This window comes from Nyctibius grandis, chromosome 29 (genome assembly GCF_013368605.1).
Source record: "Nyctibius grandis isolate bNycGra1 chromosome 29, bNycGra1.pri, whole genome shotgun sequence".
NCBI lineage: Eukaryota > Metazoa > Chordata > Aves > Nyctibiiformes > Nyctibiidae > Nyctibius > Nyctibius grandis.
In genome coordinates, this window is record NC_090686.1 from 3,125,257 (window position 1) to 3,145,598 (window position 20,342).

At 41.6% G+C, this 20,342-nt stretch overlaps 2 protein-coding genes across 3 annotated transcripts in view; one reads left to right on the forward strand and one right to left on the reverse strand.

Annotated features, from left to right (window-relative positions):
* Positions 1–20,342, forward strand: part of ATG7 (autophagy related 7) — a 371,865-nt gene that overhangs the window by 170,628 nt on the left and 180,895 nt on the right. The window lies entirely within an intron of this gene.
* Positions 1–20,342, reverse strand: part of VGLL4 (vestigial like family member 4) — an 87,234-nt gene that overhangs the window by 45,083 nt on the left and 21,809 nt on the right. The window contains exon 1 of one of the 2 annotated variants that reach the window (XM_068420026.1): positions 773–1,240. The exons of the other annotated variant lie outside the window; for it this stretch is intronic. Coding sequence (XP_068276127.1) covers positions 773–854 — 82 coding nt within the window. The 5' untranslated portion in view covers positions 855–1,240. Of the gene's footprint in view, positions 1–772; positions 1,241–20,342 lie in introns of those variants that run through there. 2 annotated transcript variants of the gene reach the window in all.

Consider the following 20,342-nt stretch of genomic DNA (forward strand, 5'->3'; position numbering starts at 1 on the left):
GTTCCTGGGAAGGAGGGGGGTGCGGGGAGGGGAAGGACGGGGGGGTGCGGGGAGGGGAAGGACGGGGGGGTGCGGGGAGGGGAAAGGTGGGTGCAAGGGGGAAGGAGGGGGGTGCAAGGGGGAAAAGGATGGGGGTGCAGGGGGGTGCAAGGGGGGAGAAGGGAAGGAGAGGGGTGCGGGGGGAAAGAAGCGAGTGTGGGGAGGGGAAGGAGAGGGATGCGGGGGAGAGAAGGAGCGGGGTGCAGGGGGGGTGCAGAGGGGAAGGAGGGTGGCCCCCGCCGCCGGCCCCCCCGCGCCGTGCGGGGCAGGGGAAGGCGAACAATGGGCCTGGACCGCCGCCCCAGGGCCCAGCGGCGGGTCTGGGGGCCCCCCCGGGCACACCCCCGGCCTCCCGGGCCGGAACGCGGCTGCCGGGCTGGGTTACGAGCACGAACGCACAGCAGCTCTCCCGCCCATCTCACAAACTGCTGCTCCTACCGCCACGGGAACGGTGAACAAAACCTCGGCCTGCCACAAAGGCAACGCGGCCCTTTAAACTGATCTAACTAATGTCATCGTGAAGAGAAACTAAAATTAACACAAAAATACTCTTGTAAGAAAGAACAGAAAAATTAAATTGAAATAACACCCCCCTCCCTCAAACAAAGCCCTACACCGCCGCAGACTGCGGGGTCCCACAGCCAGCAGCACCATCTCCCCTCACGAGGAACGATCCGTCTGCGAACGGCAGCGAACACCCCGACAGCAACGCTCCGCGGGAGGGAACCATTACCTTCGTAGCACAGAATGCCGATATTGTTGTTCATCTTGTCCAAGTATTGGTAGTTCAACAGGTCCATCTTCATAAATAGCATTTATCGGGCTAGCAAAAAAGACCAGCTTGTTTGCTTTCGCCCGGGTTCAGGGAGAAGGAAGGCAGGGAAATGGTGCCGAGGGCGCTCCCGGCTTCCCAAACTTCACCAGCACCAGGCCCAGCCTTCGGCTGATCAAAACAAAGTGTGTTACAGAAGGTTGGAGGGATTCACACACACACGCTCTCCCGTCCAAACTTCGGGAAACTAAAGTATACTGTGTCCCTTCAGTACAAAGAAGACTGTCTGAAAACTTTTCAAGTCTTTTTCCGATTTAAGGAAAAAAAAAACACACCGAACACCACCACCGAAAAAAAAAAAAAAGCGAAGCAGGGCAGTTTCCCGGGACAAAGGCAGCGGAGCGGCGCTCGCAGCCCGCTGCAAGCTCCCCGCGCTGACACGCCGGCTATGCCTGGAATGACTCCTATGCGGGCCGGCTGCCCCCGCGCCGGCGGCACCGCGCATGCGCCCAGCGTCACGGGCGGCTCTGCGCGGCGGCGGCTCCGAGCGCGGCGGGGGCCGGGGCGGGCCTGGGCACACGGTGGGGCTGGACAGGCAGCAGCGCTGCCATTGCCCGGGGGGAGGAGGAGGAAGCCGGAGCAGCGGTGCCTCCTCCGGACACGGGGGCAGGAGCCCGAGCGACAGCAACTTTTTGCTCAGGCTGCTGAGCAGGAGAACTGAGCTAAACCCACCTGTTTAAAATTAATCCTTTCTCTTAAACGTGTACTTAATTTCCCAGCGTGGCCTCAGACATATCCCCATAGTGCTGCAGTGCAAAATAACGCTGTTTTACAGTAATGGAACAGAGCAGCAGCTCTGGCATGATAAAGACAACTACAACTAAAGAAAGGAGGTACGGTGGTGTCCTGGTTTTGTGGGGATAAAATGACAGAATCACTTTTCTGTTCCATGTTGTTTCAGTGTGTGGCCAGCTGTGGGCTGGTGATCAAGGCCATTAGCAGTTAAATCCAGGGCAGCTGCCCCAGGCTGGCCCACAGGTGTGTTCTGTAACATTAACCTCACTTCACTATAAATGGGAAAGCTGCTGGGGATGGGGCTGTTTGCTCTGCTCTCCTCTCCCTTTTCCTCTTTCTCGTCTCCTCTCAACGGCTGTGATCCCTGGAGGGACTTGTCACTGCTCTATGAGCTGAGTATAACTTTGTGTCTTTTGTATTGGCATTGATACTGGTTTTCTTATGTTATTAAATCTGTTTAAATTTCAACCCACAAGTCTCCCTCCTTTTCCAATTCCCTTCCTCAGCCAGGGAGGGATCTTGGGTGATAGAACAACTGGTTATTGTTTAGCCCTGGGTGCAGGCTGAGCAGAGACAAGTGGGTATACCCATATGCATACAGATAGGTACTGTGTACTCACAGACACACGCTGCTACAATGCAATCAGTACGCTATCACATTTAATATTTTAAAGGGCTATTAGCAGTTAAACATTCAGTGTTCTGGATTTCTAGCAGCTGCTAAAGCTCCGGTTTAGCTGACACAAACCATGGAGATGCGTACAGCAGTCGCTCTCATCCCAGGATGTGGTCTGCCCTGCTGCAGGCCAAGCCTCCATCACAAGGACTCTAAACTGCTTATACAGATGTGTGACTCATCCTAAGAGGGCAGCACATCTGTATGGGGGTAAGCATGTGCTAACCCAGTGGGCATCCGTTTGCATTTCCTGTGGCTGAGCAGCACCTTAAGTCTGATTTGACAGAAAAAGAGAAAAAAAATACTGAGGAAGTTTGGTCTAAGCCAAACAAAAAAAGCTAATGGAGCCCTAATCTTCCCTCTGCCCTCTTTGGCTTGGAACATAACTCATCCCTGCCTTCCTGGGATGGAGAATTTTAATGGTACACACAAGAGCACACAGCCAGGGAGAATTAATGACAAACTTTCATTTCCACTTTGAGATTTTCTCCCCTCTGTTAGAGAAGGGGAAGTAATTACCTTGCAGAGGCAACTTGAACTGACATTTGGTCATGGCATTTTGCAAAGTACTGCCTGAATGCTCTGGATATTTCACTGAGACATGGTAATTTAATTAAAGTTACTACTGATAAATAGGAATAAGAAATTTATCTCCAAGGAAGATTCCCTAAAACCCAAATAAGGTTTCTCCTCACTTCAGATACAAAAAGTAGTCCTGTGCACTATCTACCTATGTGCTTCAATTGAAGGACAATATCCACTAACAGTGCTGAATTCAGTACAGCAGGAGACACATTACCTGAAAGGAATTCTGCATTGCTGGGAAGATGAAGGCCAAGAAGCCTTTTATTGATTATTTGTATGCAACAAGGGCACTCTCCTAATTGGAAGAGCTATTAATCTGTAAGACTTCAACATGGTGTGAAAACTTACAGGTACTTAACGCTGAGATAACAGTACATTTCTTGGATGGTGCCTCATAAAAAGGTTGCAGTTGTTTTTTTGCCTCTCAGGATTTGTTACCACAGAAGTTGCAACCACACATCTCCAGACCGAGGAAGTGCATGGTATTTTCTAGAAAGAGAAATGTTTTTAATAAAGAGAAGAACATGATGTTTTTTAAGTAGGGGGACTAGAAGTTTTATGTAGCAGATCATGTTGTGCATATTCAAATTCAAAGATATTCCATTCCAATGCTTCAGATTAAACCAGCCATTTAATAAAGGCATCAAGAGAAGTCTTAGTCCTTTAAGATAGAAGCTGCAATAAAAACCCATGCCTACAACATTAACAAAAGAGAGGCACGTTTCTTCAGCATGAAATGCAAGTGTCTTATGTAAGTATGCCAAAGCTTTTGGGGAAAATATTTCTGATACGTACAGTTTTTAATATAGAGAGCATCCTTGAATTTACATTAATACAACACATTTTGTGGATGCATGGGAAGGATAAGAAGAGATAAATACTTCATTTTTCCAATTTAAAATACTTAAATTTTTGCAGGAAGGGCAGGTGACGAGGAAGAAAAGAGCGATATTTTAAGCTTTAGAGCAGCGGTCTACAAGATGGGTTTGAACATAATGTGTCAGCTACACAGGGGCATTAGAGTTCAAAGCCCAATATAAATTCCTCTCTATATCCAAAGAAACATGTTTCTTCAAGGTGCGTGGAGAAGCAAGGTTGGGTATTGTCTACAAATCACTGACTGCTCAGTATTGCTGTCCAGACAGAAGGACAATATTCTGTCCTTTATTGCTAATAAAGAAGTTAAGTCTTCTTTATTAGACCAGTAGTCACTGGTCTACAGGTTTGTAGCCAGTAATGACCACTTCATTATGTGAATGGCTTTCAGCAGTAAAGTATACACTATGATTAACACTCGTCAAATGTTGTGTAATGAACTTAGATGCTTCACATTAAATAATAATAAACTGGTACCAAACACTGGAAGCTTTATGAATTTCTAAACTAAAATATCTATACTGAAAGTAAGGCAATACCCAATGAAAGAACAGGGGGAAAAATATCAATGTAAATGTATCTCAAGCATTCTATAACCAAAATCTGTTCATAGGAAACCTTTCTTTGAAAGAAAACAGCTCAACAAATTCAAGTCCAGCAGACATTAGCCTTAAATAGTGACAGGGTCACTGTAAAGTACTCTGTTCCTCACAGCAAAGACTTCCCAACTGCTTGATTCACACTGCTGTTCATCAAACACTTCACCAGTCTGAGAGACCTTCCACTGAAATCCATAATCAAGGCATCAGCGGGTTAGATGCAATATACACAGAAAAACAAGCTGTTAGCATCACCCCAGAACCTTTGTTTGGTTCTTTCTGCTCTTCTACATATTGATAGTTGCAAACACAATTACATGCTGTAGCATCTCTGCTTCACATCAGCCAGAGTACTTCCTATAGGATTGCACACACTTTTCTTCTTTAAGGCAAAGACCCATATCTATATATAAAATGATTAAAACCCTGGAACTTTTAACACAACAGCATCCCCTAGAGGTAACTGAAAATCCACGTGTCCTTCTGAATCACCCTGGACTTCACATCAAAGTACATTAGATTTGATTCTAATTAGCCCACACAGCAGATGAGATAGTTCAACCTCTTAGTGATCTTCTGATTCTTTTTAACACAGAAAGCAAATTCTGTCTTCACACAAGAATGCCTTATCACAGAAGTATTCTGAGGCAAGGAAAGCAAACAAACAACAAAAAAAAAGACAGTTCTAATGAGTAGGTAAATCACGATTGTCAAAACCAGGAGGCTAAATACGTATTTTGGCAGCTAGTCCCCGCATTAGGGTGGAGTTTGACAAGATTTCTGTGCTGCTTTTCTACAGTTCTCACAATAAGAAAATACCAAAACTCTCTCTCTTGGAGAATACAGTGGTATGCTTACAAAAGTAGCATGAAGCAACCGGTGCAGTGGGCTCCACCACCTACACTCCACATATTGTCTCATGTCTGGTCAGAGGGACCAGTGTCCCTCGGCAGCTGGAGCACACGAGGGGCACTCATGCTGCCCTTCCTTCAGCTTCGTTTCGTCTGAACAGAATCAAGTTTATGGCCGAGACCACTCCGTGATGCAGACCAAAGAAGGGCCATCAGGAGATGCACTCTGACAGCAAACGTCTGTCCCAACTAAAGCACTGGTGCGGGTGTACCAATGGCTGATAAGAAGAACAGAGCATTTTTCAGATTTAAAAAAAGCTTGAGAAACTTACCTTTTCAAAGAGTTACAGGGCGTGTTATGAATGCAGAACATTACTGTGTCACTGGTTCCTAACTGCTTATAAAACTTTTCCACTATAAAAATATATAGACCTGGCTTATTTGAGCAATAATAGGACCTAATGTAAAAATAAACCCTTACAATTGTGTGTTATTTGTTTACCTGAATTTCTGTAGGAAAAAAATGGTAATTCCTTAATATATTAAGTCCATAACATCAGATTGGACAGTAAGGGTTTGTATGGTTTTTACAGCACTTAAACATCTTTTGAGCTGCTTTAGACAAACGTTTTCAAGCAAGTCACCACAGAGCACTCCCTTCTGCCTTCCCTCTGCTGTCCCCAACCCTGCCCAGTCCCCTGCCTCTCTGCCACCGGCCTCCCCTCGTCTCTCCTCACTCTCTTCTCTCCCATGCTCGCTGCTGCCTCAGAAAAAATACAGCCTTAATAGGGGCAAAACACGCTCTTATGTAAAACACCCCATGGTATTGCTCAGTATAACTCCATTTTTGAAAGGACAAAAATATCCATTGCAGCTCCTGAGGTCAGACAGGCATTTATGATACGCCACCCATTACCTGATACCTCAGTATGCCCAAAGAAGGAGGTGGAGGAATAAAGCATGACCACTTAGATACAGTTTTTACCTTTTTTCTTTAACTAACAACTGAGCAAATTTCAGTTAACAGCTGCTAGGTGGCGACGTGCCTGAAGGAAAAATACTGCTTTGCCTTTTCCACCCTCAGCTGCAGAGCTGCTGCACTTACCACCTTGGTCTTTATTATTTCAGTTAGAATACATTTCACAGAAAAAAGAGCAAACAAAAATTCTCAGTTAAGCAAGATGGGGTGTTTGCTTTGAAATATATACAGATATGATAAGGAAATACAGTTCAAATGTATTATACATGCAGGAAGTTCAGCGATGCATGATAAGGAAAATAACATTTAAAGTTTCCTGCAAACAGCTGTCTCAGCAGCTGTGCCTCTGGGATCCACATAGAATAATACATAACTAAACTCTTCACTCAGTGAGTCAGATACCACAAAACGTACCAACTTTACATGCTTTTACTGCACCAGTGAACAGAAGATCCCAAAACACCCATTCTTCGAGATCACTTTCTTTTTAAAACATAAAAGTACATTGCAAATAGATTTTAATCACATCAAACTACCTTCTCCCTTTCACAGCCTTTAAAAAAAAAAAAAGAAAAAAGCCCCACCAGGTAGAACATCTCTGAACTAATAAAACTAGCGCATGCCTTCTTGTTTTACCTGTCCTTTACTAGCTAGAGGTTTCAACAATATGCTAGACATTATAGAACACAAAAGATGTTTTTGTTATTACCACTGGAGTGACTGGAGATTGAACTATTAGACTTACACCCAATATTAAGTTGTAGCAAAATAATCTGTATATTCTCTTTCGTTCTTGTCATACCCTAACTTATGCAATCCTGCTTAAAAAACAAACACAGTAGTATCTAGTAAGGAAATCTGTTTATGAGTGCACAAGTGCACTTAACTGCATCCGCACTCAGAAACTGCTGGGTAATTCAAGTTATGAAGCGCTCCGCTCCCTGAAGGACCAAGCCCTGGCATCCTCGTTTCAGTTCCCTGCTGGCCTCCTAAGAATGGAGCTGCCAGAGAAACCAAAAATATAGTGACGCCCAAGAATATCGAGAGTTGCAAGCTCTTCTAGGACCCAGGAATGGATGGTAATGGCTTGCCTGGACTGGGAGCTGGATCTTTTTTTTAATTTTTTAAAAATGTTTAGCTGTACTGCAGTTCTTATGCTGTATTGCTGGCTTTTTTGAAGACAGAGATTTCAAAGAGCACATGACTGTGAATGTAAATTAAAAATTCAGATCACTTATTTGTAAATACGTAGCAATTTAGGACCAGCCGTTTCGTATCAGATCAAAACACTCTAAGACATTTAACAACCCAAAAAGCTTTACGGTTAATTAAAGCCTGTCGTCATCAGCAAGAACCCTCTCCCTCTGTTTCCCAGTTCTCCCCCCATCACCCCCAGAAAGCTCTTTGTCTCCGACTCCAAACTAAAAGCACCCTTCTGTTGTACTGCAGAACATCTGCATGAAGGAAGTGAGGAAAGGTGACAGAGAAGACGGGGACAAAGGCAGGGCGCAGGCAGGCCTTCACGGCAACCCTCCCTTGGTGATGGTGGTTCGTCGGGGGTTTTTTGGCAATAGCCGTATTTAGCTCACTGGGTCCAAATGTAAAAGGGGTGCAGAAAGCAGTATATGATTCCTCTGGCAGCACCTGCTGCTCCAACAGGTACTTCTTGTCTCCAGAAAGCAGCAGCTGGCAGGTTAGGAAGCAGCCCACTGCGCTTCCATCAGTTGGATCACACCGACCCAGGACCTAGCTACGCCTTTCGCTTACCTTCTGTTCTCTTACTGGAGCACAAAAGCTGTAACTCCTGGTTGTTTCAAAGCTTAACGTGTTTTAGAAAGCTTTTCAACGAACGGTGAGCAGGAGCACGCAGAGTACACGTTCTGCTCATCCTTCTAAAACTAAACTACTATTTCACAATGGCCAAAGACTGCAGGGCAGTGGGGAATGAACCAGGCGATCTCCTCCAAGTTCTATGAGGTGAAATACAAACGAGAAAAGTGTTCAACAGCACCTGATTTATCCTGGCCTCCTTCTTTGACTGCTTACTCAAACTGAACAGCAGGCTAGGAAGATCAGGTTTACCATGAATATTTTTCATTTCTCAGTAGTACCTTGCAATTCACAATTTGCTGGTGGTTTTCTCTTTTTATTCTCTTCAGCTGGGCTAAGAACACTTTAAAATGCACCCAGAATACGTAACAGATAAAGACAGTTTATCTAGGTTGAAAAATTATTATTTCCTAATTAAAATCTTGATAATCTTTCCTGTTATTTGCATACTAATTTAAATTTCTGAAGGGTTGATGATAATCACAAACATAATTTTCTTGAACTACAAAGAGTCTCGAGCACCATCAGAGCCTCCAGATGCAAACAGTGAAGCATTAACTTTGCCATGCCCTAATATTGTGTCAACAGGGCAAAGAAAATACTTTATATTTTTCCAATTAAGAAATGAGAAGGGGATAAAAAAATAAAGAGTGTATTAAAGAAAGAAAAGCCGATTCTAAGTCAGCTTGATCCTCAGGCATCTAAAACACTTTTTACTTAGAAAAGTTAGGAGCCAGACCATGTTTAGAGGCTAGATTTCAAAATTATTATGCATATCCCTCAGCTTTGGGAAGAAGCAAATCCAGTTTCAAGAAACCACTAATTACAGTGTTCAGAAATAAAGCAAAGAGCTCGAAGATTGCTAAAGTCTTTGAAAAGATTTCCCCTTAATAGCTACCTTGGCGAGACATAAGATATACTCACAGGGCCTAATTCAACTTAGATGTCAACATATGTAAATCTACTCAAGTGTGTGGAGCTGACCTTGCTTGCCCAAAGACTGAACGTTACGGGCAACACAGGTAACAACCTTATAAATGAGATAAAACCATGAATCCCAATGCTATCGTGTTAAGAACCATGCAGTAAATTCAATTACAACTTTTGTTACAACACAAATTAATTTGGGCTTTTAAACATTAAAGTAATTACTTATCCTAAATGTTAGTATGAAAATGTTAATAAGTACCTATTACAGAACCCAATTATATAACTCACAACCTACTACTTCATTAAATTAAAATGGAATTTCAGTCAAGTTCTAAGACTATTCTTTTCCAATCGAGGGTCTTGTTCTCTACTATTTAAAAAGTATTTGACCTTAATAAATTATTCTGACACACTAAAAAAAAAAAAACCAAACCCTAAACACACACTCACTTACTCCAAATTGTAGCACTGACAAAAAACCTCAGCCACCCAGAGAAGAGCGCCTGTGCTTGAGATGCTGATGGATCTATTGTCCTCTGGATGGAGAAGAAAACAAGAAGAGTCACCACATTCAGCTGTCAAAGTGTTGCCCTTGCATTGTTTAAAGTAGTAATACTGTGTAGTATTATGTACAGGTGGAATGTTAAAAATTGTATTAATTCCACTAGCTACTACAGAGAATGCCCTCGCTGTCCGTAAGTACAGATTTACAGGTCTTGGAAGTGAAGAAGTAACACCCCCGTCAACCCCTTTATAAGGGAAAACCTTTCAAAAGGAGTCAGCCCTCCCTGTTCAAAATACAAACATCAGCTTCAGAAGTTCACGCTCTCAAGCCTTGACAAGTGCTGACAGCAAATGCTGTGACATTTCTAGGAAGCTGAAATCCTATTTTTTCCAACAGATCAAAGTTATCATTTCCAGTTCTACAGGTGCACAAGGTAAAAATCAAACCTAGAGACTGCTGCTGAAAATTCTCCATCAAAACTACTTTTCCATGGAAACACCACTACTTTTCTTACTGTGCTTTTGCGCTTTTTTCACCCCAAAAAATGGAAACAAGAAGGTTTAAATATTTTTTTCACGTTTTACATTTTAAAAGACGCTTATTTTAATTGTTATTAACTTCCAGCTTTCTGACAAAACAGCAAAGTCTTGGGAATTATATTTGTATGTATTTCCCATCTCTCCCCCTCTGTGCACAGCTGGCACCAGCCGCCTTCTCTTAGGGAACACTGTGGGCACAGCGATCACTCCCCGTCTTTAATAGAAGAGACCATTGCACATGGGGCTTCCAAACTACAGTGCTAAAAAATGGCATTTTAAAACCAAACATTAGCTTCTAATTTGCCATAAAGAAGTCAAAACTTCCCTTTGATGAATGCTGCCCATGCCACAGATGCCACTCCACGCTATGTGGAATCACAGACAGACGCTGTAGTAATTTGAGAGCAAACACTACCAGAGCATAAAGCCTTGTCATTTTTTATACTTGCTTGGTTTTAATCCAGTTTTCAAGGAAAACGTTTGTTGTACAACCATACCTCCTGTCACTCTCCTTACCCCAAACTTTGAAATGTTGAGCAAGTTTCAATCACACTTCAAAGACAGCCGGAGTCCTCAAAGAGAACTGCACTCCTGTCCTTCCTCTGCCAACACTGGCAGGGAGAGAAGACTGACCACAGCTAGTGTCACCACCCCAGGGAAAAGCAAGAAGAACTCAACTGCTGCCCATTCTGTTTGGTGGCAGCTGGCTGGATGACACTGCCACAGCTCAGCTGAGGGTCAGCAGGACCAGCAGGCTAACCCGATTAGTGAGGGGGGAGAACAGAGGTGGAGAGGAAAGGATCAGAACTACCAAATTCTTAATAACACAAAAGGACTTGGGTGTGCAGACATATGGGCACGTGTCAGGTCTTTTCCCAAGATTCGTATCTACCACCCCTCCAATTCCTGTCATTCAGTCCTTCCCAAACAAGACAAATACTCTGCAATGTCCCCGAAATTTCCTCAGCCTTTTAAAGTGTTTCCCATCTTAACATCCCCTTGCTCTTACCTACAAGCCCCTCTCTCTCCTTCCAACAATCCCAACACCCTTATTCAGGATATGTTCTCCAGCTGCCCTAAATTCCATCCCTCTCTTCCTGCACGAAGCACCTACTTTTCTCATCAACCTCAACGTATCAACCACCCGAGAGCCTCCCATCCTCTCTCACACCACAGCTTCCCAGCCCTTCCTAATCAAAGTGTAATACTTCATAATCCAGGCCTTAAATTTCGCTCCGACTTTTCACCTCTGTACCAGCTGCAGCTGCTAGGCTTCTCCAGTTCTGGTTGCTACCCATCCTGTAGCAACTGCACAGGCCTAAGCACACACAATACCAAAAGATACACAATCATGAGGCACTGACATCCCAAAAATGAAATGGCAGATCACGCTTTCAGCTTTATACCACCTTATCCTTCTCTGTCTTGGTCGTTTGCCTCTTGACCTTTTATTTCCTTTCTCTAAGCTACAGGTCCTCTCACCTAAAGGAACAGGGAGTCAAGATAAGCAACGGTTGCTTCTACTAACCTGGTAATATATCATCTTCTTCCCAAAGTGCTGCAAAAGGGCAGAGTCATCCTGGGTATAATGGAGTCTACATACTCCACCTTCAAGAGGAGAGGGTAAAAAAAGCATTATTTTGTGACAGCACTGGTGGCTAAAGAGGAAGGGGTCCTAATGGTCCCAGCATCTCCTTCTGATAAAGACTCCATTGTAGATAAAATTCCCCTACAGACAAATCCCAGCCCCCAGGCAAGAAAAAAATCAGCTGTAGGAGGTGAGCTGAGCAGAGCAGAGATTTATACCTGAGCCCATTGAGCCCTCGCACGCTTCTCACTCAATAGACTGAAAAATATCACAATGTACATTTTTGGGTTTGGTGTCATAAGAGAATCCAAGCAGTTACTTCCTATAATTACTGCTGCTGTTCATTCACTCTCCTCAACTCTCACCCATTAGGCTGCTGGAGTGTAGGTCACTCCTGTAATCCGCTGTGGTCAGCCAAACCTGTCCTCCTTACATAGCTTATCCTGCAGAAATAAACCCAGGACACCCTCTTAGGAATTTAAAAAACAGAGGTATAAACATTTATCAAAAATCTGCAGGGATATGTACCTTGAGGGTAGGGGAAATAAAAATAATAACAAAAAAAAAGGCAAGCTGTAGGTCAACAGCATACGAAAATACAGTGCATCACTCCAGCATGCACAGAGCTTCTGACAGAGAAGAAATTTTCTTCATTTACACCTTTGCAAAACACTAAATTTGTGAATGTAAGGGTCAAAGGCACTAGTCTCTTGGAAACTAACGTCTAGAATTCGCTATCCTACAAAAATATGAGATGTTGCATAAATCTTATTTGCTTTTAAAATGCTGCCTCACTCTATGCAAATTGACATAATGCAGGTCATCAGTCTGGGCTGATAACACTTTAGATGGACATACTACAAAGCATTCATTATATAATACTGAACACCTGGCTGGAGAAGTTTGTAACACCCAAATGTTACCATTCCTTTTCCTTTTATGTATATAATGCATAAGAAAGATGATGCATTACTGAAACAAACATTTTCTTTCAGAGACAGAAATTATTAACGTTGCGGGGTATCTTATATCTGTAAAAGGTCACCAGTGTGTCTTAAAATGAAGTAATTGTACAGGCAAAAAACATTAACCAGACATTTTCCACATGTGGCTTGTAAATCAGAAGACTATATGCAAACGTAGCATGCTGGAAGGTTGTGGCGATTACAACTGGTCCCAGCGGTCCCCTTATTTTCCATAAAGCGATGAATAAATTGCACAGAGACAACAGTATCCATCTTGAATGAAAATATTATCTTATTGCTAGTCGTATTTATACAAAGTGAACAGCCATCTATCTCAGGCCTCCATGCAGAAACTTAAGAAAAATCACCTTTAAAAAAAATAAAGAGAGACGACATTTGCAGTTAGCACCTTTTTCTGGAAAAAGATTCATCTCCATAACAAACAAAGCAAATTCTTTTTTTTTTTTCTTATTACATCACACAAACCCTAAATAAGGATCCTGTCATCACTGACACTGCTATACTGGAAACCTCATTAGCAAAATCTAACTAAGAATATGAATGTATTAATTCTTAGGTAATGACCATACACTAGTGTGGAACTGGAATTAAACTGTCCGGATACCCACTACACAGAATTTACTGCACTCTGCCCTTTCACAGAGCTAGAAATTGGCAGGGAGGAGAAGACATTGTACTTAACTCTTCAGTTTTGCCTTCCACCCACAACATAAAATTATGGCTGACACTTACTGGATCAAATTCCATTTTGGGACATGGTTAGAAACAAAAACAATCCAATCCCGTTGTGAAATAAGGCACTAAAGAATTACTAAGTTTTATAATAAGGGTAAACCTTTCCTAGACCTTATTTCAGCAGAAACATCCTGTTAGTATTCCACCATTCAACACAGCAAGCATACGTAAGAATACAACATGCAAACCAATTTACTATACCAGATATTACTACTGCCTACAGACAATGCTTAGAAAGAGAAAATATATACTCTTTATCAACTCTTGTTTTAAGAGTGCCAATATTATAATTCTCCAACCAACTTAAGAATGTATTTTACTTAGTCATAAATAATAACAAGAAAACCATTAAAAGCGATTTTTATATTTAGAACAGTAATGAGAGACTTCTCTTGAAGTGATTCTTATGGGACAGGACAGAGAACCCCATTTCAGCAATGGTTACTGTGGTTTCAAGACAGACTACATTTTCAGTCATTCACAAGTACTTTTTTTTTTGGAGGGCAATGGTAGGGCAAAAGCCTAATTACCTAAGTCATATTATTGCCAAAAATTCTGGGCTTGCTGTTCCCCCAAGTTAGAGAAATTGAACTATCACATGAAAATGATTGCTCAGGCTGGGTCAGGACAATTACATAAGGAGTCGTATCATTGGTCTGAATTGCTAATTTGTTGAAACGATGATGAATGAAGAGACAAACAGACACAACATGCACCAACAAGCATTTGAACCATGCACGAAAGTACGATACTGTATCCTCAAAATCAAAGGCTCTCAATTTACAACCTTAATATTCAGCAAAACTGAGTTTATGTCAGTCTCGGTGATCAGTCGAGAAGCAAGGCTCCAACGTGTGTGAGCAGCCCTGACTAAACTGCTCTGTGAACTACCTGGCACTGAAATGCATGCGCATGCACCAGAACGAAGTCTGGTTTTGCCAGTATTCTTAGCCGAGCTGGTTTTCTTTGGGTTTGTTTTAAAAGAACAAGTGGCAAAAAGGTTACAAAACATAATATACCAAAAAGCCAAAAATCCTGAGCTGGAGATGTTCTACTCTTTCCATTACATGTCTTAGGAAGCTGTTTTCAGGCTAAATAACGTTACGTATGATTTTTAACATACAAAAATGTTTAAAGAGTATCACAATGACTGTAAAAATCAAACATTCACAAGTTGAAAAATGTCAGAAAAAGCTTTTATTGGGGTAACCCTGATTTGCCACCCTTACACAGTTATACTGCATTATCACGTTTAATTACCTTGCAGACTATATTCCCACAGGACCTCACCTCATTTTGTGTAAACAGAGATTTACTGGCTCTGGTCCTGAATAATGATTGAATCGAATCATATCAAAGAGGTGTTGTAAAGATTAATTAAAGGTTTATGAAGCTTTGTGACAGTACAGCGATAAGTGCCGTACAGAAACCTACAAGGAATTGAATAATCCTGCCTGTTGAGCTTTGTGTGAACAGTGGGCAGAAAATAAAGTTTAGGCTCCGCGCTGAGCAAAAAAAGAAAAGAACCACCCTCAGCACTATCCCCGCTGCTCCACAAAACTAGTACCCACAAGAACTAACAGCGAGGCTGAACTACTTATATCCACCAAACAGGCAAAATATGTACCAGCCCCTTCTCTCGCGTCCCCTTCTCAGCCCTTCTTATTATTTCCTGCATTATTTCCTATCTTAACTTTGTTCTTGAAAACAGGTAACTCATTCTGAATGAAGTTATAGGAAAAGAGTTTTATTAAAAAGGAAAAAAAAAGGTTAAAAAAAGAAGCCACATCACCTTACTCTAGACCTTTAGCATGGGAAAAAATCACATCCCAGGCTATTAAAGTCCATTGAGTATGTAATTAATTGAGATTAGGATTTTACAAAGCATCTAGTCTCTGAAAAACACACGCAAATAATCCGTGCTCCCTATTCTGGCTGTGTATTTGTACAGACGTACATATACGTACACACGCGCGTATCGATGATGACTTCTAAAAAACAGGCTCGTTGTTCTCTACACCTTCACTGCCTCAGTTTATTAAAACAGAACTGATGTGAAATGCATTTCCCCATGCATGCTATTGGCTTAATTAAAAACAAACAAATATAATCTTAGCAAGATACAGCTTAGTTAGAGAGCTGATGACATTTTTCCTTTTTTGGAAATGCTTCATTTTATTTATCGCACGTTTTATTCAAGTAGATACTCTACTAAATCATTCCATGTTCTCAAAAGTATTTTGAAATACACTTTTGACAATGCTACTCAGTGGAATAAGAATGAAAAACGTTAAAACTGTTTACGACAGGAGAAATTCAAATTATTTTTCTTCTCCAATTTTTGATCTAAACGTGTAAATCAAATCCTCCATGAAACAATGTTAAGATCCTGTATCAAAGAAAGCAAAGCAAAATTGCCACCAAAATTAATCGTGCAGTGGAAGAGGATTAGTGAAACAATTCACTGCATCTCCTGTAAGTCAGAATGTATTTGTCACACCGCCTAATAAAACCCTGTGATGTCCATGCACGTGTTGTAGCCTACAAAGCAGAATGACAACTATGTTGCATTTCTCTTTTAATTGCAAAAAACCAGTCAACAGTCTCCATTTCCCAGCGTTTCCTCTCTTTGAGTCCTTCCTCTGCTAGTCATTTTGGTTGTGGATTTAAACATCTAAGTGGTGAAGCTGTATCTAGAGGGGAAAAAAGCAATTCAAAAAAAAAAAAAACCCAAGAAGAGACCTCTGCACAAAGACAAACTGTGTTCCAGCTGGCCTCTGCTGAGCTGCGTAACCAGCCCCGGCTTCAACTCCCAACACGTTTTCCCTGGCTTCTGTGTTGCTGTGCCAAAAGGACCCGAGAGCGTGCGCTTACCCAAGCGGCTCCAGGGCAGGGCGAGCGCGCTCCTCTCCAGCTGGAGAGCGCGGTTCAGCCCTTCTCTGCAGTGATATCACACGCTCCTGCCCGCACTTGCAGTCACATGAAATGCAAATCGTAAGGTATGTGGATGAATAACTAACAATTTCAACCCACGGCGCTGGAACTGAAGAAGATTTCCAAGTATTTCATATATATGTCTTAAAAATCAAGCGTAGCAGAGATACTCCAGCGCTGGGGTCAACAGAACAAAAGCCTGATGTGCCTGGAACAGCATTTAAGTTTCGTGTTTCCAAATATGATAACAGACTATGTAAGGAAAGTGAAATAAGGAGGCTCCACAACTGAAAAACTAGAACCTAGCAGTGACCTTGCCTCTTTTTTCCCCATGTTCTTTCTGTTGCAACTCCATCATACTGCAAACTTTTGCAATACCGATGTTTTTCTTAAAGCCCCATTTCTCCCAAGGGCATCTGAAGACATTGCACACAATTTATTTTTATTTTTTAAGCTTTTGATTCTAACAGATAAGCAAAGAATCATGTAAATTACGACTCAAAGAGAGTCCAAAAGCTCAAAACTAGAAAGCAGTGACAACTTTTGAATTGAACAATTTTGAAGACCAGTCTTGAAGCGCTAAAATGTTTGGGTTTGGCGGAACACAAGAACTTTCAAAACAGTGTAGATGGATAAATACTGTAAAAATATATTTTCTTCTTAGGTGTCTCATTCATCAAATGCACTCAGTCATTTAGATATCTTCTGTCTCAGGACAAATTCACTATCTTAAGCTTTCTCTGAGGTCAGATATTCAGACAGGCATAACACAAAACTGAAGAAATTATCATATGGAAATGACAGAGGCCCTAAGAAGGCATTTTCCAGTTACTTTCCACAACTAAACTAAACTGAAGCCTCGTGATCAGTATTTTTATTTTAAAATGCTTATTAAAAAGGTTAATTTTCTAACATCTAATACAGACAACATATTAGAAATATTACGTGCATAGAATTTCTATCTCCAAGGAACCTTGCAAACGTGAAGGTATCCAGTTTCCTCCCGAGGCAAGTATCACGCCTCTATCGCAGCTGGAGAAATCAAGGCAGGAAGATGAGATTTACCTAGAGGCATAGAAGCTAGTCGGTTCCTGACTCCCTGCGCCGAGCCAAAGACCACACCTTGCTTTCATCCACTCTAGTAATTAAAAATAAAAGAATTCTTGGTCTGTATATTCTTTTCAGGCAGAACCTGTCTGACCTGTTAATTTACTGACAATGTATTTAAAAAGTCAGAAGATAGCCAGCCAATGGAGAACCTTTCTTAAAAGAAACCTGGTACTACATGTTTCTTGTAGAACACCCACCTCTTTTTCCTTACTCTGGACTGTGTTCATTCTGCATACCACTCTCTTTAGTTTTGGATGATGGGGGATATAAATTGTGCCAGATTCTTGCTCTAAGCAGGGAATGCCTTCTCGAAACTTTGCTTACAGGAAGAGAAAGAAAGAAATTCAGTCATCAGGAAACAAACAAATAAATATAGGACCGCACTACTCCTCTTTCTCTGATCAAGGCAGATGAAATGTATAAAAAGAAACTGCAAAGTGGTAGAAATTCCCAGAAAAAATACTGGTGGAGCTCAGATTCTTCCAGGGACCACGAGGGAGAAGATTTGATCTCCTTTTCAAGAAAGTGCAGCATGCATTTACCCTCTGCAAAGTCAACTAGATTCACAGAAGTGAAGGAAGGCAGCTAATTCTTGCCTGTAAGTCCTGATTTGCAAGCCTAGCATTGCATCAACTAAAATACTGCTGTGGACAGCCCTTGGGAAGCTGGCTGAATTGCTCCTCTTCTGACACTCTTGGATTCTTCTTGCAAACCTTTACACATCTTGGTGAGCACAATCTGGTTCTTAACCAGAAAAAACATAGACTTTGGTCTCAGAAGGACTGGTTTCTTTGCATTTAAATTGGGGTATGTCTGTCTCCGCCAAGATCAAATATAAGAAAGCTAGTCAAAATGATAAACATAACCACATACATCACATTAATTAGAATTTCACAATACTGTTCATGGGAATAAGCATTAGCAAGATTGCAGCCTCGGTAAAAAAATCTGCAGTACAGATGATCCCAAGATCAAAGTTCACCTTACAGACTTATCACCAGCAGGATTCAGCTACAAAGGGAACCGTACCATCAGAGTTATCTCACACATCCATACCAACATAGCTCTCCATGTGCACACATCACTTCCTCAGGGAAAAGTACCTTCATGTGGTAGCCTGAATTGTATTGTAATACAGAAACCATGTTGCTCAAAAATTATTCTCTAATGTGACGGCTTTCTTCTATACTCCCAGACAGGCCAACCAACTCAGGTTAAAGCCTGCTTGATTTAGGTTTCCTTTACTTGCTCGAAGATGGAATTTGTGTCAAGAATGTCTGTGCAGTGAAGACAATCCCAAAGAAACCAATTAGCCACACCAGCCTGCACAGCAGCTGGCTTGGAATTAAATACCAAGAATGCTATCTGAGCACCGTCAGAGGTTATTATATAGTTGAAACTTCGCAAAGTTTTGAGGAAAAAATTACTGAAAAAAAAAAAAAGTGATACAACTTAGTTAACTCTGTTGCCTAACAAACATTCAAAATAGATTCTATATCTTTGGATGCCAGTGCAAGAACTTGTGTAATATTGTTTACCATAAACTCAGCAAGACAGTGATTCTAGACAAGCAGCTCTAACGGCAGAATGTCTTGATGTGAGGCCTCCCAAATGAAATAAGCACATACAAAATCTAAGAGAAACATCAAGTTCCTGTCTTCACACATTTACATGTATACCCCTCTAATATTCCAATTAAAAAGTTTATTCTTGATCTGATTTGATTCAACTGCAGTAAGCCCTGTGAAGACTCGACTCAATTAAAATGGTTGTATATTGATGTAGCCTGTGTTAACCATATGAGTAAACTCTGAACTCGTACTACTTTGTCATCATAAGGGTCTGCACCAGTTCCACAAAGTTGGGGTTTTTTTGTATTGGTTTCCAAGTAAAATTGATACAACATCTGTACACAGCCTAAAACTGAGAACAGACTGGGAGGGGACATGACACCAATATCTGTTTGTTCCAATAAATAAATTCTGATTCCCTTGCAGTTGTGGAGAATCTGCTTTCCTCAATGTGCATGGTGGAAAGGAGTCAGAAAAAAAATAACATCGCCAGCAGAAGTGCTGACATGGCCTCAGAGAATAAATCGCAGAGAACTCCTCAGTAACATTTTTGGGAGGCAGAACCCATTCGCTACTTCCCACCGACGTCTTTTCATGAAGAAATACACTGATCTACCACGCAAATGGTGACTAACACTCGTTTGAAGTTTAGCCTAAAGCCTGTGGCCACTCGGACTGTTAGTGTTAAAAGCACAATTATATTTTAGTTAAAGTTTTTCTGCAGAGTTGTAAACTAAGTTGGGAATGAAGCTCAATGTTCTAGTTATGTGTATGCGCTATCTACACAGTGTCTGTAAGTGGTTCTTCCATACAGTGAGCTGCCAGGTCAAAACTGTGTGTGCAGTCTGGTAGTCCGTGAAGCAAGGAAATCACCATCTGTATCTCAAATTCAGCAGGAACTGGACCGTCACCGTGTTGCACTGTGTTAATTTTATTCCTCTTATTTCTCTAACATTGCACCAATAAAGACTGTTGTCACCGATTTAAATCATAACAGATTTAATGCCTACTTCACAGTATAGTGACAAAACCAAACCCTACAGTCTGAAAAAAAATCCTTATCAGCTAAAATATGACTGTAACAGACTTTAAGAAATAATGTTGCAGCTCTTAAAGGATCTTTTAAGTTGTCAGTGCCTTTCTTCCCACGCCCCCGAGCTCCAGCTTCATTCCTTACACAATTCCCTATGCTTTTCCAGTTTTCTTCTTGTACATTTACGTCAGAATGACCTGGATATTACACCTTATAAAAATATTTATATGCCTAAACTCCTATGAATTATAAGCTAAAACAGCCCCCTCAACAATTCACACCACTGCAAAGAAACTGTGCTATATGTAACATAATAATAATATAGAAAAAGAACGTACTGACACAGGGCAGCCTATCCTGCAATTCCTGCACCCCCATTTTCCTACATTTCTCACCACATCTTTCACTC